Raw genomic sequence first — 27792 nt, forward strand, 5'->3', positions numbered from 1 at the left:
GCCAACAAATTTTTCTACATCCTTTCGACAGCACTGGGATCCCTGTTAGCATTCAAACAGATGGGCGAGAACAAATGGTTGCTGCCCAAAACCCAGAGAGAAGCAATACCTGCAGCAGGCTGGTAATTACAGCAACTGTGCAAAGCTCACACCTGAGAGCCTTAAAATAGAGCTGCACTTCAGAAGTATGCTTTACCCACATACTTCCTTAAATATCCTACCACCCTGAATATTGGTATTTTGCTTTCTGAGCAAAAAACATTCCCAGTTTACTAGACTCCTTTCGTAGTTCTTGTATTCATGAATTTTAAAAAAAGACCTATTTACTATTTAAGTGTCAACTTAAGTTTATTTATCCTAATCAGGTATCAAGGCCAGCAGCACTGCCAGTGCTGTTTGTACTCTCATGTCTCATCTGATCAGTGAAGGAAATAAAAGCTGAAGCAGGCAGATGGCTGAATCAAAGAGAAAAGTCATTACATACTGCAGCTGGTAAGGTGAAGAGAATAAAATAGGGAAGGTGATCTTCAGGGAGAAGGATAAAACTTAGCCTCACCATTCAGAGGGTGTTTCTGTATGGAGATAAAATAAAACAAAGAGAAGTATCATCAATTATTCACTGAAACATCTTCTCCTATTGTTTAGCACAGGAAAAATCCTGGCCTTTCTCTTCTTCCCCATCTCTGTCCTAAAAATCTCTATTTTCCTACCTCCCATTTAAGAGGTGGAAGAATGCCACAGATCTGTGGTGTTATTCTCCCCATTCAAGTGAGGCATCCTGTACTTGTTTTTTCTCTGGTAACACAGTAAGTAAGAAGCAACATTACAGGTAGACAACTCCCCTGTCTCTTATCTCGAGTAATTCTAGTTGTTGGCAGCTGCCTCACAATTTGGTATATTTTAACTAGGTTTGAAAATCCCTAAAGCGAGGATTTATTATCTCTTTCAGCAAAGTACAAAGCAAATCTATCATGCCATATAAATAATTCATATAAATTCTAGAAACATAGCAAGGAATATAGGTCAGGAGAGGCACCACAGGAGAGGGATGGAGCATCCTCTACTAAAAGCACATGGTAGACCTAAATTCACTTTCCTAGACAGACTATGTCAACTTAAAGAATGAAGATAGCTCTTAAATAATTTAAAAAGCAAAGTGTGACTTGACAGTCACTGGGGGTTTGGAAGAGAATGCAGAGGATGAACAAAAAAGAGATAATTAGTTTTTTTCAGATAAGAATTTGTCTGATGGAAGTCAGTTGAGTACAAGGCAGCTATCTTGCTTATCTTTCTTAAAAGATTTGTGAAATGTCACAATGGTGGTTTTCAACAGTTATGGCAGATCAGTGACTGGTTACTGAGAGAAGCAATGAGCCAGCAGGACCCCTATATTTTAAAGTAAACTCCAAATGCCCCTAGGAACCATTGACATTTATAAATAATCAAGATCCAGGTGTATGTCAGTATTTCAATGAATTGCAACATAGCGCTGCAGACATTACCTACCTCAATGTTCTCTTGTCACAGTCAGATTAAATTTGATGAACCTACACAAGAGTTCTGCACAGCAATCGAAAAAGTTCACTAACTGCTGTAAGCAAAACTTCTAAATCTTTGTTAGAGTAAAACATGCCATAAACAGAAATCAGGTAGAAATAAGTTTATGGGGAAACATTTACAGACAGTTTAGCAAGGGTTACTTCGGTTGTCATTCTGAGAACGTGAAACACAGAAAAAAAATCCTTCTTTCTCAAATACAGAAATAATATTTACAACATAATGGCAATCAGAAGCAGTTTAGCCAGCTGTGTGAAGACACTCTAAGAAAAAGAGGTTTAGGAAGTATGATAAATTTGGAAGGAAACCCAAACAGAACAGAAAAACAAACCAATCCAGGTGTAGCTGAAAACACCACAAAACCAGACCAGAGAAAATTAATACAAACAAATCTGAAAGAGTGTCCCAAGCAGAGTTAAGGTGAGGCCTCATACAGTTGGAATAAGCAGTAACTTCAGGAAGATTCACATTTCATCACTAATAAACAAATCTGCTACTACCATCATCCTCCTCTGTGGAGAAAGGCCCCATAGCCGGAAGCGGCACCCCTTGTAACATCCGCTGTTACCAGCACAGCCACAGAACAAGAATCTGTTCAAGGGAAAGAAACCACAGCCAACCAACCCCACCGTAAGTCCTGCTGAATCAGGGAATGGGAAGATCCTTGGTTGGTAACATGCAAACTATCTATTAAAAACCCGAAGGAACAGACTCGAGAGAAGGATGCAGAGGGACAGGCTGCAGGTGAAAATCAGCACTGGGCTATTGCCTTCAGGAGAGCAAAGGCATTTCTACAACGGCTGGTCGCTGCATCCAGTTTGTGAAGGGTGACAAGCTACAGCCACAGGCCATTCAGCAAGTCACAGAAAGGTAACTGGTAAGGGACTAGAAAGTTACATTCACTAGAGAAATAAAACATTAACAGCAGGATTACTCAGAAAACTAAACTGGCAGACATCAAGAGAGAGCTTGATTTTCAAGAACAACAGAGAAAACGGACTTAGATGGGCTCTGCCATCCCCTTCAGTATAGTTGGTAGGACTCCTGTTTAGGGTTGCTGTCAGAGACAGATGGGACAGATTGCCCGATATTAACTGGCAGCCGGGTAACTCTGTCAGATTCCCAGCCCTCTCTCCCTTCCTTTAACCTACACTGCATTGGCAATGTGAGTGATTGCTGAACAGGGCAGATAGTTTTCATGTGGTATGACAGCGTGTGAGCAATTGAAAATGCTGAGTGACTCGGAAAGGCAACACATCTAAGCCAAGCTGTTGAGACATCTCAGAAACAGTTGCCCTCATCTCTAATCTCCAAAGCACTCTGCACATGACCCCTCCCCAAGACAAAACCGCACAAATACTCCCTGCTCTGGCTACTCAGATAAGAACTTCTCTATTTATCTGCAGCAGTAAGAATTAATCTCCAAAGAGACTACTATATTTAGCTAAGAATCTCTTAGGGGCTACTTGTTCTCTTATGTAGTTGAAAAAAAGCCCAGCACAAACACAGGAGACTGCTTTCCACACCTGTGTCATCCACAGGTGAGAACACATTTCTCCAGACAAACCCACAGGTATTTCACAGTACATGAAAAACCATTCTTTGCCTCTACCTATTAGCAGAGAAAGCAAAATATGAAATTGCTTCTCCCTGTTTTGTACTTAAAGGACATTTTTTTCAGCGTTCTCATTCTTTCTCTTCACCTCTTTAATGAAAGATGATGGTCAATAGGAAACCCACAGTTTTCCAGAGTTCCCACACTTCCTTTAAAGTCCAAGGGAATTGGGAAGCGTGTTCAGTGACAAGCTCAAGTCTCTCCTGACTATTCTGTGGCAGGCACCAGGGCCTGAGGGATTCTAGCAGGGATCATAATTTATTTTGATTCCTTGTATATCACTGAGCACACTGACAATGCCTAAGTACCTGAATACAGAGCTGCCTCAAGATGCTGAAAATCCTTGGACTTCTGTGTGTGTGCATGTATGTACACTGTGTGTGTGCGCATGTATGTACATGTGCATATGTGTGTGTGTATGTATGTACGTACTCATATCAGGAACACCTCAGACTCAGAATTAACAATTCAGGCTGGCTGCCCCCACAGGGCAAGAACCTTTCTCCCCAAAGCAGACTATAGCAAGTTGGATTTCTGTTTATTTGATTTTTCAGGAAGAAAAAAGGGTAATGTCACCTTAAAAAAAAAAAAAAATCACTGTCAAAGCCATCTTTGGAAAAGCTGTTCTAATATTTATTTTACTCCACTGCTAGGAAATAGTACCTCAGCTCAAGATTGAATTTGTGCAACTTCAGCTTCCACCCACAAAATTCTAATGAAATTTTAATTATCATCAGGTTTATACTCAGCTCAGTTTACAGTCAGTTTTTAAACATTTTTAGAAATTACACATTTGCTGTATCCTTAGGTGTGTTGTTTCAAGTGGAAGGGAACACTTCTTCATTATTAAAACAATGTGTCCCCAGCACATGAGAAATAACATACCTGCAAAATACATCACAAGCTTCAATTTCTCAAGGAGTCATTTCCCCTCCTCCCAACTCCATCTGCATACCACAAATGAGCTCAATTTTGAGCTTTTTCTGAACAGCATGCACCTCTCTTACAATAAAGATTTTTTTCTTCTTCATGCAGTTCATCTTAGTACAGAGAAATCTGAAATATCTAAAAATCCAACTGATGTCAGTTTTAGTCACATGGAAATATTTTTTAACATTCAAAAGACAACCACAAAAGCTGCAGAGGTAGTACGCTGAGTGATTGTCAGTCCGAACTCCAACCCCAACTGATAAATGAGCAGTTATAAATGCTTTACAAAGATAGCCTTTGAACCAAAATTGCAAGCTCGTATATTCAGTTTCTATGTAGAATTGGTGTCTTTGCTCTAAATTACCTGAATTAAGTTCAGGTGGAAATCAAAGATGGAAAATTTCAGCAAAATAAGAACTAAGAGCCACAGAGACTGGAATTTTCAGTTGAACAGAGTAAAGATTAATTTATTTTCCCAGGAAAGAACCAAGTCTAAGATGCATAAACAAATCCGTTTAATTTATAATTAGGCTACTACATTACACAATTGGTTTATGTAAGTTCTTCCCAGTATGGTGAAAAGCCTCTCCTGTTACCATACCAGGTTAAAACCCGATTACAATTAAAAGATTAAATTAAAAATATTTTTCTAGTAGGCAGACATGGGTTTGCATTTTACAATATTGTGCTTGGTGTCATTAACCTACAAAGACACTTTCTTATTAAAAAAGTGGGGAAGCAAGTGGGGACTTGCTAATACAAGTCATACATTCTGCCCTGTTCTTTCTGGAAGCAAAGCTTCTGTTTAATGCATTTCACTTAAAAAAATATTAAAGCTACCCGTAGGGAAATTAATATCTGTTTACACCAGCCATGAACTTCAACTTGGAGCTTGGATCAAGGTTGCAAAAGAACAAAGTAGTATGCATGTTAGGAGGAGCAGCAGTACCTTAAAGGGGTCTGGTTTTGTAGACTCCAGCCTCCATCCCAGCAAAATCGTGGTTCCTGGGATCACAGATAGCATTTGGAAGCCTTACATTTTCATTTCAGTTATTTATTGATAAGGGATACAGATTAATAGCAAAATCTTACTAATCTAAGAAAAGAAAGACAGGCTTAAAAGTGAGATTTTATTCGTATTTGTTACTTATTCACAACCCAAAGTATGATAAAACTGATAAAAACAGCCTAGAATAATGTTAGTTTACATCACTAAATTCAATTCACATTTTATTAATAAAATGCTGAAAGGAAAAGGACAACATTGCAGGTTCAGAAAAACAGGTTGGCTACTACAACTGAAAGATCTACGCTATCTTAACTGGTCACAACTGATTGCTTGTTTAATGCTTATTATTTAAAATTAACACAAATTACAAAATTTCAGACACACTCAACTTCTGTGCTCATAAAATATATCTTCTGTCATATCAAATTTCAGTAGATTGGAAAGAATCTTCTGTGGAGATGTTTTACTTCAGCATGAATTAAAAGAATACTGAGAATACTCTCCCCACCTATACAGCGACATAACACTGCAGTCCCAGTTGCACTTTTAGGCTACCCGTCCAAAGAATCATTTTGCAAACCACGGTGCAAGCACACCGTGATGATCAGAACAAACCATCTCTCGTACAATGATGAAAACCACTATCAGGCTATGGCCTAAATTCTGTCCTCTGCGGTGGACACACAGACCTCAGACTCCAGGACACAAAATAAAGCAGACTTCAGCTCTGTATTTTAAGGCAAAGACAAAACCAGCTCCAACTGAAACGGAGATGAGTACCTTCAGCTGCCACCAATTACCAAGAGCTGTAGTTGCTCACCATTATGCAGAGATTGGTCGTACTCTATGTGATAAATTTTAACACCCCCATTGAGGCAGCCTGTTACCACCCTACCATAAAGACAGCCACCACAGACTGAAAAATCATATGCAGATTAAACAGCAATGCAGTAGCCAATAGTATGCATGCAAACATCGTGTTAGACTGTTACGTTCTCAGGACTGTTAATTGTGTAAACACAGGTTAGATAATTATCTTCCATTTCTCTTCTTATTTTACATACTTTTTTTTTTTTTTTTTTTTTTAAAGAACAGATGGGGTCTCACAGAACAAAGGAGCTTTACCAAATGTTAGACCTGGAATTACAGAGACTTCAGTTACAAAGATTAAAACTGTAATCTGTTAAGGAAAGAACTCTTCCCCTGCTATGAATACATTTTTAAAAGCCTCATTGGGCAAAGCAGCAGCCTGACTCTCAGTCCAGTAGAAAGAAAAAAACAAAAAAACAAACAAACAAACATTTTAATACTGTTTTGCAAAAAAAAAAAAAAAAAAACAAATTATTTTTTCAAGAAAACAGACAGCCAAAGCAGACTGTATGGCAGCAACTGTTTCTAGGGAAGGAAAAAACAAGTGTGTATATATATATCGTATAGTACCTAAACAGCCATTAAAACTGCTTTAACTGCCAATGTTTTATCAATGGGATGTACTGGGAAAGAAATACATTCAAAGTAATAGTAGTTTTGAGTAAATGTGCTACAGGAAACAGAAAACAGTCTGTCATGACTATACACGTACCAATCAACAACAACAAAACTTATTTACAAACATTTATACCTACAGGCATAAAGACCAAGTTTATTACTTGTGAAATGTATCTGATTGCTAGATCTGGACTGTTCCAATCTTTAGTAATAACAGAGTAACATTTCTACGCTGCAATAACCATATGGCTTCAATCAGGTCTATCCTGAAATCTTTGCATCTAGTTGATCTGCATTGTAAAACTGAAAAGCTCTACAGGTATTTTAACTTTCATTTGTAACATGGACATGCACCCGCTACCTACCTGAGAGCCCCCCAGCACTCTACCCAACACGCGGCCAGCAACCTAGAACTGGTCTGTTACAAACTTATCCAGTCTGCTCACAAAATGTTAATTTTTGGGATCATGTGGATTCATTCTTCAAAGCATACATTTCATCACCTGCTACATTTTTAAGATAAAAAGAAAGATTATATAAAATCAATTCTGTATGCAAAAAAACCTAAGCCCAAAAGTGATTAAAAATAGACTAAGGTGGGCATAATTAGTAACTAATAAAAAAGCTAAAAGTCATATTTATGGAACTCAACACTTCACTCAGTCATATAGTTAACTGCCCTCAAACACTAACAACCAGACCAATTCACAAGTACCTAAGTTGCTTACATAATTAAAAGAATAAGATGTAAAGTCAAAAAAATATATTTTATCCCTTCAAGATCAGAAGTAAAATAAAATGCTGGTTCTATAACAGTGCAACAACTGCAGCATATTTTGCACGCAGCACATGATTTGCTACATTTAGTGGCACTTAAGTATTATGCGGTAAATACTGAAAGTAAGACAAGTTTCTGATCTGCATAAGCATAATCACACCGTTATTACCAAAGTTGCTAAGCTACAGCATTCTGAATAATACCAATTCAATTTCAGCACTTCGATCACTGCCTTAATACATGTCAATGTCCTGCTTTACCTCTTGCTAAGAAAGCAATCACTGAAGCCAAGTGTTTAATGAACTTGCCACTGGGCTTGGACCAGGTTCAATCTGACCAATCGTTCTCAAACTCTGAATCATCATCAGAATCACTGTATTCCACGGCAATGCGTCTTGAAAGGATGGTTGCTACATCATTTCCAACAGGCTCTCGCTTTGCTTCTTGCTCACGTTGCTCCTGCACCTTTTTCAGCTGAATTCCTGTAGAGACAACTACTCTCAGACAAAGTTTTCTGCACAAGAGATTTTAAATTTCATATTGTTATCGGTGAGTTTTTTGTATTCTAACAATATATTCAGGAAGAAGAAGAAAAAAAAAGAAACCATTGAGTTACAGACGCTCCTTGAACAAGGAAGGGAGAAAGACAAAAAAGGCAGATTGGAAGCCATTCTCAGACTGAGTACTTCTAGACTTCTGAAACTGCAAATACATTAAAACTAAATATTCAAGACTGTACAGGTCCTTTTGATCTGAAGATAAAAGTTTTCATAATTGTGTTTGGAAATACCATTAGACCTATAGCTCCATATTGTAAGCAAAGTCAGAAACAGCCATTAGTCACTGGTTAAAAATCAGTGGGCTGAAGCCTGGTGTTGGGTAACTCAGTTCTTCCAAACAGAACCAAACATCCATGTACATCTAGTGGCTACTTTACATAATGAACACAAGTACTGTTTTCATTTGATTGTGTTCACACAAACACTAGAACATATTTAACACAGCTGTACATCCTGGAACATGAGGCTTCAGAAAAAATCCAAAGTGAGGGTTGACAAATGTTAGAACAGGTGTGTGACACCTGGGGTTAACCAGTCTCTCAACAACATTCTGCCCAGTCAGGAACAGAAGCCATGAACTCAGATCACTGGAAAACACAGTGCTTTCACTGAAAAAAAGAAATAGCTTAAACTCAGTGTCCACTTACCCATTCGAATGGCAGCAAGAAGATCGCTCCGTGCATCACTTATTGGCGGCTGTGCAGGCTCATGACGTTTCGCCTCCGTAGCTGGAGGAGCATGCATTGGGGAGGAAGAGAGGGATGAACCTGCAGCAGGAGGGCCTGGAGGGGGAGGAGGTGGGCCGGGAGGAGGAGGAGCAGTGACAACAAGCCCACTAGAAGGAGGAGGATGAGTAGCTGCATATGTAGAGCCAGTCACCAGTCCAGAATGGGAAGGTGGCACAGGAAGCTGAAGGGGACTAACAAATGCAGTTTGTGCTGAAGGAATCATAGGAGGAGGAGGAGGAGGGGGAGGACCTGTAGGATTGTAATAATCCACCATCTGAGCTGGAAGCATCCTATATAAAACAGAACAAAAACATTTAATGCATTGAAAGTTAGACTTACGGAATCACCACCCCTTAAACTGCTCTCATCCAACCTCAGCTAAAACAAAAATCAAAAGGAATTTAAACTGGTGAGTTAAATATGCAAGTGATTATAAACATATGAATTGTCAAATATAGATAATACATTGAGATTTAAGGCAGATGACAAAGTTAAAGGCAGTGTCCTTTCAGCACTCCACAAAGTGAGATTTTTATCTTAATACTCCTGCCTAGTTAAGTATAAAGCTATATTTGTTACTAAACACCTACTCTGTGAGGATATTAAGTACAATGCCTATGATGGAGAAGGGACCAAGAAAACTGCAGACTATGCATACCACTTCCATAGAAGACCAAGTGTTAGAACAAATATTAAGAGATAATAAAAGACATAGGCATAGAGGACAATGGAAAGTATGAATGGAAAGATTTACCCAAAGGTATATCATGCATCTCATGTGCTTCTTCAGTCAAGTTATCAATTTAAATAGTCAATTAAATTGATATATTTGATTGATACTTTAAAGAGTAGGAACAGGGAAGAGCTAATTTCCTTGTTAAAATGTCATTAAAAGAATTCTTAAGCAGAAAAAATGGGAATTAATATAGGAGTTATGAAGTAGGTAAAGAACTAGATATAGGAGACAGGAGTTGAAGGAAAGTTACTGATGACATTCAGTGATATATGTCAATGTATGACAACTGTGATACACTGACAAAGGTCATGTACCTGGGGCCTAAGCACAAGTATTTCTGTTATAAACTGGAAATAACAGAGAAAATGCAAGTTGGAGCAGTCAATCATAGCATAACTGAGTAATCTACAGCACGATACAGTCATGAATCGGGCAAATGCTATCCCAGGATGCATCAAGTGAGGCTGAAAGACCTTGGCTTGCTTAGTTTAAAATGACACAGGCAAGAATGATTACAACTTTCCTGGGGTTACAACTTGAAAGTTTAAGCTATTTAAGGAAAAGAACAAACAGGTACAGACTGGTTAGAAAACAGATGTTTTCTTGCTATCGGAGAGCCAGTACTCTGGAGCAAGCCTTCCTTCAGAACGCATTCAGGCAAAATATCTACACAGGAGTTTGATAAATTGATTATCTTGAATTATGCAGGTGCCTATGGCAGTAGGGAACTTGATTCTGTGTCGGAGGAGATCCCTTCCAATTCTGTCATAAGCTCTTTTAAAAAGTCATTTCAGGAATGCAACACAGACTGCCACGTTAATCACATTCAGCAACACTTTTTCTACACATTTCCTGAAGTTCAAAGTATTATTCAAATTATGTTGTAACTATTTTCCACTTTAAAGGAAAATTATCCCCTTTCTAATATTATATTAGGAACCCTTAATATTTTACAAGCATATTGATTTCACCATATTCAATACACAGTTCATTATTTGTGCTTTCACTATTTGTTCACTTAAAACCAGTTCATACACAGAAATTGTAACAATTTTTTTCTGTCCTCCCCAGGGAGATAACTAATATATTTGGGGTCTTTTTGTGTGTATGCACTATATGTTATGATGGTTATGAAAAACATGCATCCCTCTAGTTTTGTCAAGAATCCACGGGAATAAATCAGGAGTTTTACCCATATTCTGCTGGTCCCACAGGAACTGAGCTATGTTGGCCGTCTGAAAGCTGGGGTGGAGGTGGAGGCGGTTGCTGAGGTCTGTTTAAAGTAGCATGTCGTACAGTGGTGGAAGGTGGTCTGTATTCATGCTCATGGCTTTGCGATGCTGCCATGTACTGTGGACCATCTCCTGTTCCATATGAAGGCATTGCTATCTGCTGATGGAGGGAATGATTCGGAGTAGCAGGATAAGAATAATCTGTAACATCAGATGCATGGGACCTAAAATTAAAGTAAATGGATGCAGAAGAACAGATTATGTGAGTGTAACAGGGTATTATCTACATAACTCACAAGAAAAGCTAAAAAGAATGCAATCAGAATTATTTTTCTTGCAACAGGAATCCCTGATTATCAAGCACCATTCCCTTGTAAGTCCACAGAAAGCACAAGAACAAATGCAACAAAAAAAATCATGGTTCAGCTTAACACGACTCGAAAATAAGTTAGTCTGACAAGTCAGCATAAAAGGCCTGAAATTCAGTGTTTTCAATATTTCAGCATACTAGCTGCATGCAGAATGTCCTCCTATAATGCAGACTTTAAAAAAGGCAAAAAAAATTTAGAGCTTTTTCCATATTTTAGAGTTCTTTAGTAGCCATAAGGAGGCATATTGTTTTTGTCGATGATTTTGACAGTTCATTGTTTGAAATGATAATACTTATCAGGCCTGCCTTAAGTTAACAATGGCAGCAGAAAAAGGAAAGCAATACTACAAGCACTCACAATTATACAGAAGAATATATTTACCAAAGCAGAGAAAACCAATTTCAAAAGTTAGAAAACGCTTCTTATTTTGTTTGCACGATTAATTTTGCTGGAAAGGCTTAGAGGAACTGGGAAATGTAAATATTAGTTGAGCAGAGAGTTCATAAAGATACAAAGTCTAGGATGCTCTGTCAAATAAGCCCAAGAGAGGGAGCAAAAGGATCTCTTCATCCCATTACTGCAAATAGTTGTTTTAGTAATGAACAATCATGCAGCCTGGCTTTTAGCGAACACAGTAAACTGATGCACTTATCTGTAAGACTGGAAGCAAGGTAAGCAACAAAAAGCCAGGGCTCTGAGTAAAACAAAATGACAAACCCTTTGGGCATTTTGTCCTCTTTCATGCTTCCTGCCTGTTCCATTTTCTTTGCGTCACTCATGAACTCAATGCCCATTTTCCTTCTCTCCCACTCTTCTTTTCTTGTTCTTACTTTTCTCACATTAATTTGCTGGTTTCTGTTTGGATTCAGCTTGTGTTTCTCTCTCTAAAGTACAATAAGTATAACAAATACATTGTAAATCGCCACAGTCTGGTCACTTGGATGTCAATGTTTAATGCGTAAGTCTTAAAATTAGCAAACGAGAAGAAACATGAGCTTTTTTTCACTTTAGCATTAAAAAAGAATCACAATATAGCCAAATACACTTCTTTGTGACCATATTTATAACACACTGCTCATGCAGTAGCTGTCAGCATAAAAACGTCTCTGAAACCAGTACTTATTTCTATACGTATGGGGTTTTTTATAGCTTAGTTCCTACAACTAAAGACCACCCCAAGATAAAAAATAGAAAGCCTTCTCTCCACCTCACTACCACTCACAAAATTAACCCTTCATGCATGTAAAACACAGATTTCAGGATTCGATCGCTGATACTTGATTCACTGAAATTTAAAGTTCTCCATACATTATAAAATTTGAAAGGCTTATATAAGTACAAGATACCTGTCATACCACAACATCTATATCCAACATAATGATGCATCCTACAATTTCTGCTTAAAAAAAATCCTACAGACTGCAAATATTATGGATTTTATGCAAACAGTCAAATACATGTTGACACTGCTGGGAGATAAACACAAATCACTTCAATATGATTATTTAAACTCAGGAATCCTGGAAGCAAGGTGTTAAGGCTAGAAAAAGACTCAAAATGTGTGAAACGCAGAACTCGTGATGAAAAAATCCACATCCTGCACTTGACTGAACATCAATGTCATTTTACCAGATCAACCTATAGAAAGTATAGTCTTAATGAAACATTACAGACTGACAAACAGGAGGCAACATTTTGCATTGGAAACCATAAAAAAAAAAAAAAAAATTGTGATTAAAGGATTTTAGACAGAGAGAGGGGGTCTGAATATATTATTGAAACAGCAGTAGCAATTTTCTTTAAACTTTTTGTTTCAATTACAAGATGATTACTCTTCACAAAGACCAAACCATTACTTTTTTTTTTTTTTTTTAATTACTCTCTACTGGACAGCAGATTAAAGGTATCAGTCCACACTTTTGCAGTGGTGGCTGCTTCTTCAACCTAGCCATTTAACTATTTAAACACTAAATTGTCACACACTTTTCCCAGTAGATTCTATTTATTCCTAAATTACTGCTAGCAATTAACCACGACAGAGGAAATAAGTGGGAAAATCCTCTAGTGTGACCAGCTTAGTGAAAAAACTCAGACTTCCGTGCACACTAGGAGAAGGTAACTCCCACTGAGCTCAAAGGGAATCTCAGTCAATGAAGATGAATTCAGGTGTGCGTCTCCAAGCAGAGATTTCTGCTATTTCAAGCAATAATGTTGCATCTGGTTTTGCAGCTTGCTTTTTAGACAAATATGACATCGATAAAGCTGAACTGTTCCCCCATTAAAGTATTCTGTTAGAGGCAAAAGTATGCCTGAGCTGATCACAGAAAAATATTTGTTAAGCTATCAGCTGCATAACATACAACAAACTAGACACAAAGGAAGAGGTAGAGACAGATTTAAATGCTTTTGCAGCTACAACTACTCAAGTTCAAACATAAAGTATACAGCAAACACTTATTTCACTACAGTGCATAACATTATGATGACAAATGCTCATCTGAAACTGAGGAAGAAAAAAAAATCATTAATTACAGAATTTGTTACTTGTGCTTTAAAATAATTTTGAGAACAACTTTAAAACATGCATCATATGTTTCATCCATTCTAGCTATTCCCAGCCTGTAAAAACACCTAATTCTACTCAGTATTTCTGAACATACAACTGCAGTATAGCAAACAGCTTTGCTGTAAACAGACCTAGTATCTGGGGACAGTGATCCCTCGGAAGACGCTCCATGGTACACACTTTGAGACAACCTGTTGTCAGGTCTAAGCTCTTTGTCATATGCCATCATATTCCACTCCTGGCGTCTGTTCCTGGCTTTTCTAACCTTTTTCACCTCACGGGTGGTGCCATCTATACGCTTTTGCTCCTAATGTTCAAACAAAAGAAATAAAGCATGCAAAGAGAGAAAAAAAAGGAAAGGAAAAAAGCTGGTTAAAATGCAGTTAGAGCGCATGAAAATAAGACCAGATTTACAGATGAAGCCAAGTCTTCATAAAACAACTCTGCACTGAAAATGAAAATATCTCCTTAAGCTATGAACCTCTTTGTAGTAAGACTGCTGCTTTGCCCTTCTTCTGTAGGGTGCACATGCTAGTCTGATACCAACCTACTGTTTTTCCCAATACAGACAGAAATGTGACTGATTTTAAAAGCCAGAAAGTTTAAAAACTTCTGACATCGTATGTCATTTATTTAGACCGTCCTGAAGCACTTGTGATTTCCTTCTGCTGCAAATCAATCTTATGAGAATATGTTAAATATGCTCAGGGTTATTTTCTTTATTCGTTAGGGTCACAATCACCTGAGGCCTTGGGGAAGTATGGAAAAATTAGAAACACTTTCCTATTTCACAGTCTATGTGAAATAATTGTTTTTGTTTGTTTTAACTTCCTCTCCCCTCTCTTACATCTGATTAACTGCCGAAATTCCTCCTACTTTTTCCTCATCATTGATTCCCATTATCTTATATAAAAATGAATGACACTAATCCTCTCTGCAATGTGTCAGTAATATTCAGGCCAGTAATATCTTACAGCTTGGTAGCTTCACGACAAATCAGTCTGTTTAGTTTTTTAAAATCTCTCTATATAATTTCAGGCCCAATCAATATCAGTGTTTATCTATCAGTAAGATCTCCTAAAGATGGCACTCAGTGCTTCCACACCTGTGAAATGTTGTCCTCCCCTACTTCTGACTACTCAGTATGAAGTAAAGACCATACTGGTGCTTCAGTAGGAAAATAAGCAAGTCTGCACGATCCAAACAGAGAAGAGTATTTATGTGCTACTCCTTTTCCCAACATTTATGAGGACATTGGATTTTTTTTTTTTTAATCAGCTCTAGAGCCCACATCTTACAATACTGATTCATAAATAGGTTAAATGTTTTATCTATTAATAAGTTGGTATTAGGCTTTTGGCTGCTAGAAAAATAGTTTCTCAGGAAACAATTATATTGATATTCTGAGAATGCAGTCATTCAACTGTATTTACAAAAGAGTTTGGTAAAATGCTGATATGCAAGCATTTTATTGTGCAATCTCTACTTTCAAAGCAAGGGATAATAGTTGGAAAGCCAGTCTCACCAAAAAGAAAAGAAAAAAGGTACATCACAGATGAACATAGGTATTTTACTCCAACTGTCAAACAGCACTGAGTAAATAATTCTGAAATGATGTATTTGGCATCATACAACTAACAAAAAATCTATCAAATGGCTTGCTTGCCCTTGTTTTGGATCTCTTGCTTGTTCATGCATGTCCTATATGAGGGACCTGCTGATCCGCACCTGCTAATATTAAGAATGACAGAGAAAAGTCATTCCTGGCTCCTGCAGTGAGTAGATTTTTGATCTAATTCATGTTAAGTAAAGATCATCACCTTGGTTCTTAATTACTTCTTATAAAATCTTTTTCCTCCCCAAACTTTTTAGAATCACATCCTTTTTTATCCAGGCAATGCAAGGCTCTACCTTCTCCTTTAATACCACTTTTTCACATCAAGGTTTCCCAGTACAGGAATTGGAGCAGAGGGAGACAGATTCAGTCATGCTTTATTTTAAATATATGAAGTTTTGCTAATTGCCATGATTGAATATATGCTTGTTAAAGGCTTTACATCTTTTTCATTTGATTGCTGCAAAAATTAAATTTGTTTTAATTTATGACTTTTATCCTGACTCATTTATTAAGAATTTGTTACTAAATCATGCTAGATTTGAGAGGAAAGTACAAGTAAGCCTTTTGGTTAACTGAAAATATGCTTTAGTTTTTTCTTCTCACAGAATAGTAACTCCATCCTCTAAGTGTCACAACTTTGTATTTCTTGCAAGTTTCTAGATAAAGTAAGTATTTGCCTTTTGACCAATGTATGATGCTCCTTGGAAGATAATCATTTTGATACAATTCCTGCACAATCAGGAGTGCTTACATGACTGCTTACATATAATCACCTATTTAAAAGTTTGGTTTTAAAGAAATCACTGTTTTTTATGAAAAAGGTATATACACATGTATGTGTAAATAAACAACATATAATAAACACAAAGCTTAGTTTGCTTTCATTGGATCAGGTTTCAGTTGGATAGGTTGTTCCAGACCAGCCTCTGTAAGCATGCTAATGAATAAATATGCTGGTACCCTTTTTACTCAAAACAATACTAAACCCTACCGGTATTGATTTTTGGATTAAATATTATATAAATACATCTCTAAAAACATTTAATTTCTTCCAAAGCATTGGGGCAGGCTAATTACCAGCAGTTGACAAAACTGTATATACCTCTAGCTACATATACCTCTAATACAGTAGTTTTAAGTTGTTCCAGTAATACTTTGATTACCTCGACAAACAATGGTGACAGCTCTAGTTTTAGTACCTAGGGCAATCGCAATAGAGTTCTGCGGGAGCTGAAGCCTTTCAAAATAACTACAGTTAGAAATATTTCTTAGGAAAGTTAAGCAATATTAAGAAGAGTTACTTCCTTTAACCGAATGTGATAGAAGCTGTGGCAGACAAGTGGATGATGTAGGTTAAGCCAGAAAAACAGTACATCATTCAACTGTTGGCAGGAAGTGATTTCAGCAAACACAACAAACATATCAGAGCCCTCAAACAGGGTTAAGTTAATTTTGATATTTGCACCAAGAGTTAGCAAATGATATTTCAAGCGTCTTAACAAAGAATTAGAGCTAGTAACAGCAGGTAGCTTCAGCAAGTATTTTCAATACTTTGAAAAAAACTGGAAGTGTAAGCCTAGAGTATTTTCCTGACTTCACAAATTTATAAAGATCCTATCAATCACAAGTCATCAAGATTGATTTTTGAAATACAAGCCTTCCAAATTTAAAGATTTCTACTTACTTAACTAACTAATCATTCCTCAGAAAAAAATGGGGAACAATAAAAAGCAAAATAGAACAACTTTCCCTTGGTTAACCAATGGTTAACAACTGGTCTACTTCGGTCATTCAATTCAGAATATTACTGATATATGCAAAAGTCAAAACTAACTTCACTGAACTCTTAGGTACTGATCTACTGAAAGCTTGACAATAAAAAAAAAAACCCACACCACAAACAGAGACTACACCACAGATTTTAAACTTAAAGAATTAAAATTAGTTTCCTTCAGAGAAGAAGTTCACCTGAAAGAGGCAAATCAGAGAAAGCCTGTGTTAGAATTCTTCAGTTAAACTGAATACAGAAACAATAAATATGTATGATATTTGAAGGCAGGGAAATGAAACTCCTCACAAACCTTCTGCAGCAACAGCTCAAGCACTTAAGGCAAATTACCAAAATAATACTGGAAAACAGATTTTTCTGGTGCAAGGAGTCCTCTCAGGCTTCACTGACCATCTCAAAAATTGAGGCTAAAAACCAGCTATATTTGGTCAGCTGAGTAGGACTGCATTTGGATGTCTAGTTTATAATTTGCTAAACAATACACATCTATTACACCTGCACAGTTTCTCAATAACTTTTGTATTTTGTGCTTTTGTAGGGTACAAATCGCTTAAAGAATTATCACTTAATAGATTCAAAATACAACTTCAGCCACAAAATTGTTAATAGATGCTCTGGATTCATTCCTGGTCACTGCTATCGTAAGGACAAGAACATAAGAAAATTACAGTCTGTTAATCAACCTGTGGAACGAAGGGTGCCTGTGAGAGATCTCACTCAAACCCTCCAGCTCTCTAAAAGTTCCAGACGATAAAAAGCTCATTTGCACACCAGCTTTTGGAAAGCTATAAAACCAGATTTCTTCCAAAGTGACGCCTATCCATGCAAACTCAAATCTATGCTGCTTTCTTCTTAGCTGCTTTTGTTATATATTTAATCAAATCAAGCACTTCAGATAGAATTTATTAAGGGGTATTTCTGTGATGTATGGCTATAATCCTACATGATTGGAATTGAGCATATTTTACATCTAGTTTGCAGACTGTAATAAGACAATTAAAATCTACAAAAAATATACCATAAATGGAACTAAATGAGATGTGTTGCCTAAAATATAGTCTAAAAGCAAGTTTATATATAAAGGGGTTTTGTAAAAATCTCTCTAAAGCTATCAAAAATTTTCAAGCGATATTCTGTTATAAATTTTTTTAGAAAATTTTTGTATTTTTTCCTTTCTAATATTAAATCAGAACGAAAAAATTAGCAGTTGATAGTTTCTTTTTACTCCTCTCTCTAGTGAAAAGATCTAAATTTGAAGGGAAAAAGGTGGATGGAAAAAACCCCAAAGGGTACAATTATCCCTATATATTTTTCACAGGGAAATACTGAATGAAATTTTAAAAACCCAACTAGAGAATGAAAGCTACTTTAATTATTTCCAGTCTTTTAATCAGCTCTGTGACTTATCATACTGTAAATAAAGTGGGATTATAACCTTGCATATCTATGTGTATACAGTTATACAAATAACCAAGTGAATATTTTCCAGTACTTCACTTTAGACAGTAACTTCTACTGAAAATGTTTACTCAGCTTTTTCAACTCTAATATTTCAATACTGAGATACCTGTCAAACAGAAACATTTTTAACTCATACTCCTAACAGGAAGACCCGATTTATTTCTTTCAAAACTTTTAAAATCATGAATTCACAAGTTGTTTTAGTTAAACCAAGTCTTCATGTTTTGTTTAAAAATGTTGTAGTCAGAAAGTTTGGTCTAGCAACAGGAACAAGGAATTAATAGAATTTTATAAAAACGGAATAGTAAAGCTTCCCAGTTGTCATGGTTTAGCAACTAAAACATCAGTGTGTTAACAAACATTATTCTCACACTAAATCCAAAACACAGCACTAGACCAGCTACTAGGAAGAAAACTAACTCTATCACAGCCGAAACCAGGACACCAGTCATGCCCTACAATTTGATTTCTAAGCAGGTACTGTATATATTAACACATATATACACATGATATATATACACAAATATACATTAGCATGTATATTCATGTATTAGACATTATGCATATGCACATGTATATATATGCTGATATATTATGATACCTGCTTTTATATATACATGTACAAGTATGCTAATATATATGATATATATGTGTATGTGAACATACACACATGTATGTGTATATATATGTGTGTATGTGTACTGAAAAACAAGTAGCTTCCTTCTATTTCCTCTGAGGGGTCCGTGCACCTTGTCTGGATCCCTTTTATTTTAAAACCCTTCTCTCTCACTGAACCGATCTAAAAGGGCACCTTCTGCCAGATAAGATAGGCAGTCACTGCTTCAAACTTTCCTTCTTCACTTTTTTTTCAGAATTATCTTCAAAAATCTTAAAGCCCTCAGATTTGATAAAAAAATTGACTGTAAAGAAGCTGCAGAAGTAGCAACTAATTTCTTAATTCAAAACTAAAATCCATTAAGAAAATCTTGATTGCATCCGAATACACATCTTGCATCACACTGCTGAAGATTTTCAAAAAGGACTGAAGACACTTTTCCATGAAAAAGTCCTTTTTTTGTTGGTTTTAAACTTAGAGGAAACAAAGACTATTACTCCTAAAATTAATCTTCTCTTGTTGCTGAACCACAGAATAATTTTGCTATGTATTATCATCTTACTAACTTGTAACAGGTATAGAAGAGTGAAGACTTACTATCAAGGAATTAAAAAACCCAACAAAATATTTATTTCTGGATGAGCTCATGTTTTGCTATAGAAGTTGATGCTGCTGGATAAAGAACGATGAAAATAAAGGAGACCATAATTCAGATTCCTCTCCCCACCCCAAATCACAGTGTCTTTTTCCAAAGCACAACAGGGCCATTTTGCTGAGTACTAATAGGCAGATACTGGCAAAGGATTAAAGCAAGTATCTTGGAAGATAACTACAGTACTCCTAAAATTCAGTTTGCCACCTTCTCAAAATAGACAGTACGAGCTATAAAAACTGAACCAACTGAATCTACAGCCACGTATAAAGAGGAATAGTCTTTCCATGCACACAAACTAAGTATGACCTAGCAATTTTTATGCCTGGATATCTGTACACAGAATTGTAATACATACATCTGCTATTATTGTTTCTGCTTTTACCTTTTGTCTCCTCTTTTCTTTTCGCTTATCTTCAGTATCTTGTAACATTTTTTCTTTCCAAAGATCAAAAAAATAGGAAGGATCAGTATAGAACTTCAATCCATCTTTCTTATCATCCCTGGAAATACAGTAGAAGAAAAGCTAAGAAAATATGAATTAGTATTTTTCAAACCAACAAAACTCACCTTTGACAATCATCCAAGCTTCATCTTTTTTGCATTATAGGAAGACAGCATGCCAAGTGCATTAAACGCCACTCTTGGTATTTACAGCTTACAACTAGATGCCTATGGAAGTGGTTGAGTCACCATCCCTGGAAGTATTGAAAACACGTGTAGATGAGGTGCTTAGGGACATGGTGTAGTGGGCATGGTGATGTTGGGTTGATGGCTGGACTCGATGATCTTAGAGGTCTTTTCCAACCCTAATGATTCTATGATTCATGCCAAGAATTTCAGGGGAAAGGGGTGAAATCCAGTGTCTTTTGGGAGGCGTGGTCCCAGGCTATGCCTCATCAAAGCTCCACAGGAACTGACTAGGCTCCTGCATCACCTGGCTCACTGGAGGAAATTCACTGGTGCTGCAAGAAGATCGGTGCCCAGACAGGATGTGTAGGGGACAGAAGAGCGTAAGAATGGAACCCAACCGTCTCAAAAGAACTGGAAAAGTAGTATTCGGCTCAATCCAGACTGGTCTTAAGATCTGAATTTAGGAACAAGGTAGGTCTGAGTACCTTTGCCCTTATGACAGGACGCACAAGACAGTCCCTACTCTCAGTGGGACTCTTCTAACTAGGGGAAGGGCTAGGAAAGGGGTGGCAACTGAAAGGTTGAATCCTACCAGACTATTCTAGGAGGATTTGAGACAGAGCTGATCTGGGCTTGCCAGCTCCAACTGGCAGCAGGAGCCAGGGACACCCAGACTAAGCCACCACAAAAAAGTATGCTATCAAATCCTAATTTGACCCCATGGCCTGGAAATAGGGAATCTTCTAATATCCTAAACTCCTGGAAAGCAATGGGTGTAGGGAGAGTCAACATGGCAGGGTAGCTAGCATGGTCCAAACAGCGAATGATGGTGACCCCAGTCCAGCTTGTTAAACTGGTGTCCTTCAGGGTCCCTTTTGGCTGTGGGTCCTAATTTCTTCCTGGGCAAATTTTGATGGCAGCTGAATACTAATTTCTACCAACAAGATCAAGAGCAATGGAGATCCAGCCACGGAAACCTTACAACCACTGGTGCAGAGTACAGAGAGCAGATCTTGTATACTGTCTGGTCACACGCCCGTAAAACCCTTACTTTTTGTATGCTGGATCTCCTCGCTACAAACATCTAACCTACTGAAGGGGTACTGGGGCCACTCTTCCACCCCTCCAGCTTTGGTCAGACTACAATTTGAAGTTTAAGCTTTGTCAAGGCAAATACAAGTAATTTAAATTCAGCAGATGTAAAAGACTTACCAAGAAATATAATTTAAGTAAATTTCACAAAAGTATCCCTAATAAAACAGGAATAACAATAAAGGTCACTGACACTGTCATCCAGATATGTATTAGAACACAGCTGTGCAGAACAGCTGATCGATAACAACTCTTGCCAACTGGATGCCTATAAACAATCAAACACCACCATTTTCTGTAGCAGTGGCAAAAAACGTGTCCTTCAGCTATAAATCTAACAATTCCACTTTCCAGGTAAAAGCTCTTAAAAATAAAATACACTGCAAATACGCTGCTATGTCATTCCTAAAAAAAATTTCAAAGAATTTACTGCAAATTGAGTGCCTGCTTTATGCAGATACCCCACAATCTAGTACCTCTCAAAAGTTGAAGGATGCAGTAAATGTTGTCCACATGTTGTCTACAACCCTTCAGACAGTCAAATTATACTCATTTTCATGAACAACAATAAACAAAGAAAACAGGAAATAAAACAGGAAACGATGTCCTGCTTGCTGCTCTTCTATTCACCAGTAAGAAACCAGGAAAAGAAAAGGTAAAGATTGTGTGTGTGCACACATGTGTCTATGTTGGGGGGAAGAGGGAGAACAGAGGGAAGGCAAAAGCAACAAATCCAGCTTTCTGGATATATGAACCAAAGAAAGCAGTTTAGTATATTATTAATTTTCTTTTCACTTTTTACATAATCAATGGCCCTTGCTCTCTGATCCTGTGCTGCATGTAACACTTATGCTGAAATATGATGATTTTTGTCAGGTACAACTTATGATTTTAAGTGTGGTAATAGCAATTTTTGTTTCCATGAACAGGGAAGTAGCCGAAAAAACAAATCTCAGTAACCAATACAGCTTTTCACTTCTGCTGCAACTATTCTCTGCATACAAGTAGGAGATAAAGGGCAAAGTACAAGAAGGTAAACAATGAATATTTCCATACCTATAAGGTGAAAGAATATTCAGAGGTGGTGGTTTGTCACTCTGATTATAAATATCAGCCACCGGGTTAGGAATGCTGTTCTTTGAAACTACCTGCTGATCTTGAATTGTTGAGCTCTTGAATGCTTTTTTCATGTTGATATCCTGTAATGACACTGTTAGAAACAAAAATACATTTATCATAGGTCTGAAATTAACATAAGTGGATAAACAAAGTCCATTTTACACTAGCTATTTAAAATATTTTCAGCAAAATACAGAAGGAAAACTGAAAGATTTTTCTTTAGTGGATAATCATATTTAAGCACAAAGGCATACAAGAATTACCATAATAAATCACATTTAAGTCCCACTTGGTCCAGAACCTCACTTAAAATAATGGGACCATGGACTGTGTCTTGGAAGATGATACAAGAATCCTGTCACATGCAGATGTCCAATGATCTCCCCTTTTTATGAGGTTTAACCTGGACTTCTAATAGCAGAAAGACTGGCTTCAAGTCTGAAACACGAGGTCTGCTATTCCTCTGACACAGCATGTTTTATAATTACATGTGGTATTCATACACATTCAACCCCATTCTAAATTTAATTAAATTATGGCCTCCACAACCTCCTGTGAGAGAGTTCCACGTCTTTTATCATCTTTCAACTCCGAAATCTTTCCACATAACTGAACATCCCTTGATCTTAAGCTTTCCTCATCTCTCTATAGAGAGAAATACTTACCTTCTTTATACAGTCCAGTAACATACTTCCATTTTATCTTTTCACATAGACAATTCTGGGGGAAACAATACTAGCCTTTTCATTCTTTCTTTTCAAATGAAAGACTTAAGTTGCTTTTAATTGTTCCTGTCACTTTTAGCAAGACTTTCTTTCATTCTCAATATAAATTTTCCTGAGATGGAGTGACCATTGCCAAGACAACCCAGATAATGCCAATCACAATTTAAAAGTGGCAGTGAGCTCTTCACATTATCTGCCATTCTTAGGCAACCTGAAATACAAGTTTTTGACTGCAGTTGAACAGAGCGCTGAAGTCTTCCCTGGCTTGTCTACAAAGAACTAACCATTCCTTGAATTGATCCCACTGTTTTACAACAGTGTAAGCTGTAGGAATAGTGCAAACAAAATGCACTGGCTTGTCTTCTTTTTATTGCCATTGATATTTAATCTAATATTTCTTGCCCATTCATCTAATTTATCGAGTCTTGAGAACAATCTGTGAGAATTTCACATGGTGACTGAACAGTACCTGGCATAAATTTAATATATTGATGACCTGCAAAACCAGAAAGGTATAAAGTTTGATACCAGACCCTGTAAGGTACACTGTTATCCTTTGTCACGATGGAAACCAAATCCCGCTCAGACTTCTCTACCCAACTATTTTTGTTATCTGTGCTGAGGTCTTGCCTCTCAAGCCAAGACCACTTAGATTCTTCTGTAGCTTTTTAAAAAGCAAAAAACTAGAAATAGAATATTTCATTCCAAATCGCTGCTCCCCCATCCACGTCATCTGAAGTATCAAAACACCACTTTTGAGAAACTACTTTCTATTTAAACGTGCCTATAAGTAAACCAGTAAGGTATTTCAGGTGTTTTTTTCAGATGTATATATTTGAATTGTTACATTCTTGTTTGAAGGAAGACATTCAAAAGAGCACAAATCCCATTTTTCTGGGGCTTTTTAGTGTAAGTTATTTATAGGCTTTTGAAAACTTACCCTCAATTATTTTAAAATGTTTTTTCAACTGTAGTATTAGTTACATACGTAAAATATTTTTATATATACACTATATTTTAGTTATACCTAAGAATGTAAGAAATCATCGATACAATTAAATCTAAAGGGTTTTTTTAAACCAACCTAGCAATTGACATTTTACTCAAATGCCTAAGCTACCCAGAAATATATTTAGTATTAGTGACAGTACAATGAATTATTATAAAGACTTCAAATTCTACAAAGTTGAAAGCTAATAAAAAATAGCTAATAAAATTTCCTACTGACACTAACGTGACAGCAGTTTGTACATATAGCTTATTAATGTGAAAGACGATTAGCAATGCAAGAGTAGTAACTGCTGTCACTTTAAAATAAAAACTGATTAAATTCTCAGTCCACATCCTAATTTACCCTTCCAACAGGCTGCTTTTAATTACTCTCCAAACTCTGGAAACTAGCCAGGAGGTACTGCATAATACAAATGAGACATTAAAAAAGAAACAAAAACAAAAACAACCTCTGATGAGGACTGCATTTCCAAAAATGTTGGACTTGAAAGTCATGAAGACTGACATCATCCACCTCAGCACGGAGCAAGTACAGTGTATGAATATCATCTAGTTCGCTCATATTACCACCACAACATGCCTCAAAAACTAAGCTGAATAGTGACCCCATAATAGCTTAGTTTATGTTCCCATATAGCTCTTGACCTCTAAGACAGCAAAAGAAAGGTGCTAGTATCAACTGTGATACTCTGCCAGTTAACATATTCCAAAACCAGAAAAAAACCAGATATGTAATAATTTTCAGATAGTAACAAGATAAAAATAGAAGGCTAAATATTACGCTTTTAAATATCAACAGTAACATTTAATATTGGCATTAATAGTAGTATTAAATATATTAACTGTACAAATATAGATATTAAATATAATATATAAACCATATAAACAGTACTATTAAATATATCACAAATAGCATTAACTACTACTGAGTAAATATTACACTGTTGTCCTGATGTAACAAGCTTTTACATTTTACTAAGTGTCAGGAATTATCTAAACAGGGAGTACATGCAGCGGCTGGCTCAGACATAACTGCACATGTAAGCAAACATGCACGTTACAGCTTTTAGAGCTAGACAGAGAAACATGTTTTACTTACCCAAATAAATGCCTTCAAACTTATCAGGGTAATAAGTCCTTTTGAACAAAGGATGTTACTTAAATCCTTTGTTTTTATTGTGTATTTATGAAATGAATGACCAAACACATAAGAAAGTGAGGATGTAAGAGCATTTCAAAGGAAACACTGTTTCTAATGACTAGAACCCCCTAGAGAATTTCACCTAGTTGATGCAAACATGCAGTGCCTCATTTAGGTAAAGAGTTCCTAGATGACTGCAGATGACACAAACTAATATAGTTTGTGACCATCCTACCCTGAAATAAATAAATAGATCTACTGTCTCAAACTTTTTCCAACATTCTGACTTTCCAGTGAGGTCTAGATTTATTCACTTCTGATTTATTACACTCACAAATGAAAAGTTTTCCCTGTGAAAAAGGCAGCTTAATGGCTCCATAACTACAGGGGCTTCTTGAAGTAACACTAAGTCAAAAATGAAGACAGTTATACGACTCAAGAATATTTTTTCTCGCCCTGCTAACATGATTTTTCCCAGCTTGCCTTAGTAAGAAAACAAGATGAAATATCGGTTCAGGATTACTTTGAAAAGACAGAGATTGTTGATTGTTGTTTAATTAAATACTGTGGTCTTGTCAACATCACTTCTGGCTCAATGCTTTCATGTAATTACCTACCCTCTTCTACCGTTGAATCCAGCTGGGTAACTTTGACAGCAAGGCGATCAATTCTGTCTTGAAGGGAATTTGCTCTGATGTAGAAGCTGTTGGCCTCATTAAACAATTCACCAAATATGTCTTCAGCATGTTTGCCTGTGTAAGAAAATAGACAGGGAAATCCCTTTGCTAAAGGCTTACAAAACACAAGACAAATTACTTCAATATCATGAAGTTATAATAAAACACAGCAGCTGTAGGATTATAACAGTGCAGTTTGTCATTCAGGAAAATTTTGGGTAACAGATTTGTACAAAAATCTCGAAATATACCATAAATGCTGCCTGAAGTCTGTTCTCCTGGAAACCCTGGTTAGTCTTCTACTTAAAAAATAGGAAGACTTTCCAATTTTAATCCTTATGTAGCTGAACTACTGCCAACTGACACACAACTGATCATTAAAACCTGCCTCTGTGATGAAAATAAAGGCCCAAAGTTACTGCTGTCCATAAAAGCTTCTAAAGTAAATTCTGAAATCTAAAATCTTGCAATCCATAGTCATTAAGATTTAATTATAAGCATGATCACAAGCCAACATCAAAATGAAGGCAGAGTGAAACAGGTAAAAACCAAGATCCTCATGCAAGGCAGCCCACTTACCTCTACAAACCCTCACTGTATACATGCTGCTCTGTCACCGGAGTCATTTGAGAGACTAAAACAGCACTGACCACATTTACCCATGGCCAGGCTGGACTTGATACAGCACAAAAGAGGAGCCTACAACCTTTTCAGCCTCCCTTTCAGCTGCTGTATTTTCTCAATCATTATGAGAGTGGATAGTCCAGTTCAGATCTGCAGCCTCTGGCTCTACCCTAGACAGGAGTGCCACTTGATAAACCCAACCCCCTCTTGGTCCACAGATCCTTATGCATGCCCATTCCTTTCCTCGATCTCCCAAAGTACTAGGCATCCTCATCCACAGTTTGACTCTCCTTCTACCCCAGTCCAAACCTCTCCACCATTCAACCACTCCAGATCAGAATCCCCAATTTAACACTTCTCCTGCCCCAGAACTTCCCCTACAAATTTCAGATTCCACCCAAATTCATTGCTCCCACTCACTCAACTGACATGACTGCACCTACTTGTGTCTTAGTCCCTCCTACCCAGACACTGCCGCTTCATTTAAGATCTCCCCTCCAGAGTTTATGCAGCCAACACCATTCTCAAGACATCCACACTCCCTCAGTTCTCTGTGCAAAAAGCAAAATCCTGTCTCCTGCATTTAACCATGCTTTTTAAACAAAAGTCAATTTTAAAACCCTACTTCTGAATTAAACTCATTTTGTTATGATCTGTATTAAGACGAGTTTCAAGAGCAGAAATGGGGGGGGGGAAGTGAAACTTTGTCTAATAGTTGCAACAATATGGAATATGTATTAACCACCTAAATGACAGTGAATTCCAAAAGAACAGCAATTGTTGACATTTTAAGTTGGGTCCTATAACCAACCTTAATATTTTACAAATAAAAGTACAGACGTAATGAAAATTTTAGTCAAGATCCCATCCTGTGAACATCTGGAGACCATAATTCCAAGTAAGTCATAGCCACACTTAGGATGTCAACAGGATCTGCCCCTTTCTTGCATCATTTACTTGGGGGGGAGAAGAACACCACCACCACTGAAACAATATCTGAAAGTACTGTTTGTGAATTACAAATGAAAAAAAGTTAATTTGATTGCCTTGCTTTGAGTGGAGGA

The 27792-nt window shown here is 36.9% G+C and overlaps 1 protein-coding gene across 5 annotated transcripts in view; it reads right to left on the reverse strand.

Moving 5' to 3' along the window:
• Positions 1-5218: 5218 nt before the first annotated feature.
• Positions 5219-27792, reverse strand: part of WASF3 (WASP family member 3) — a 75913-nt gene continuing 53339 nt past the window's right edge. For 3 of the 5 annotated variants that reach the window (XM_075139880.1, XM_075139879.1, XM_075139881.1), the window contains 7 exons: positions 26045-26179; positions 22488-22641; positions 20092-20209; positions 11722-11888; positions 10594-10857; positions 8585-8955; positions 5219-7859 (listed from right to left, as the gene is read on the reverse strand). In XM_075139880.1, the coding sequence (XP_074995981.1) occupies positions 7705-7859; positions 8585-8955; positions 10594-10857; positions 11722-11888; positions 20092-20209; positions 22488-22641; positions 26045-26179 (1364 nt within the window). In that variant the 3' untranslated portion in view covers positions 5219-7704. Of the gene's footprint in view, positions 7860-8584; positions 8956-10593; positions 10858-11721; positions 11889-13701; positions 13878-20091; positions 20210-22487; positions 22642-26044; positions 26180-27792 lie in introns of all 5 variants that reach the window. The other 2 variants (XM_075139878.1, XM_075139877.1) reach the window with 1 other exon arrangement.

Source organism: Calonectris borealis, chromosome 1 (genome assembly GCF_964195595.1).
Source record: "Calonectris borealis chromosome 1, bCalBor7.hap1.2, whole genome shotgun sequence".
In the NCBI taxonomy this organism is placed as follows: domain Eukaryota; kingdom Metazoa; phylum Chordata; class Aves; order Procellariiformes; family Procellariidae; genus Calonectris; species Calonectris borealis.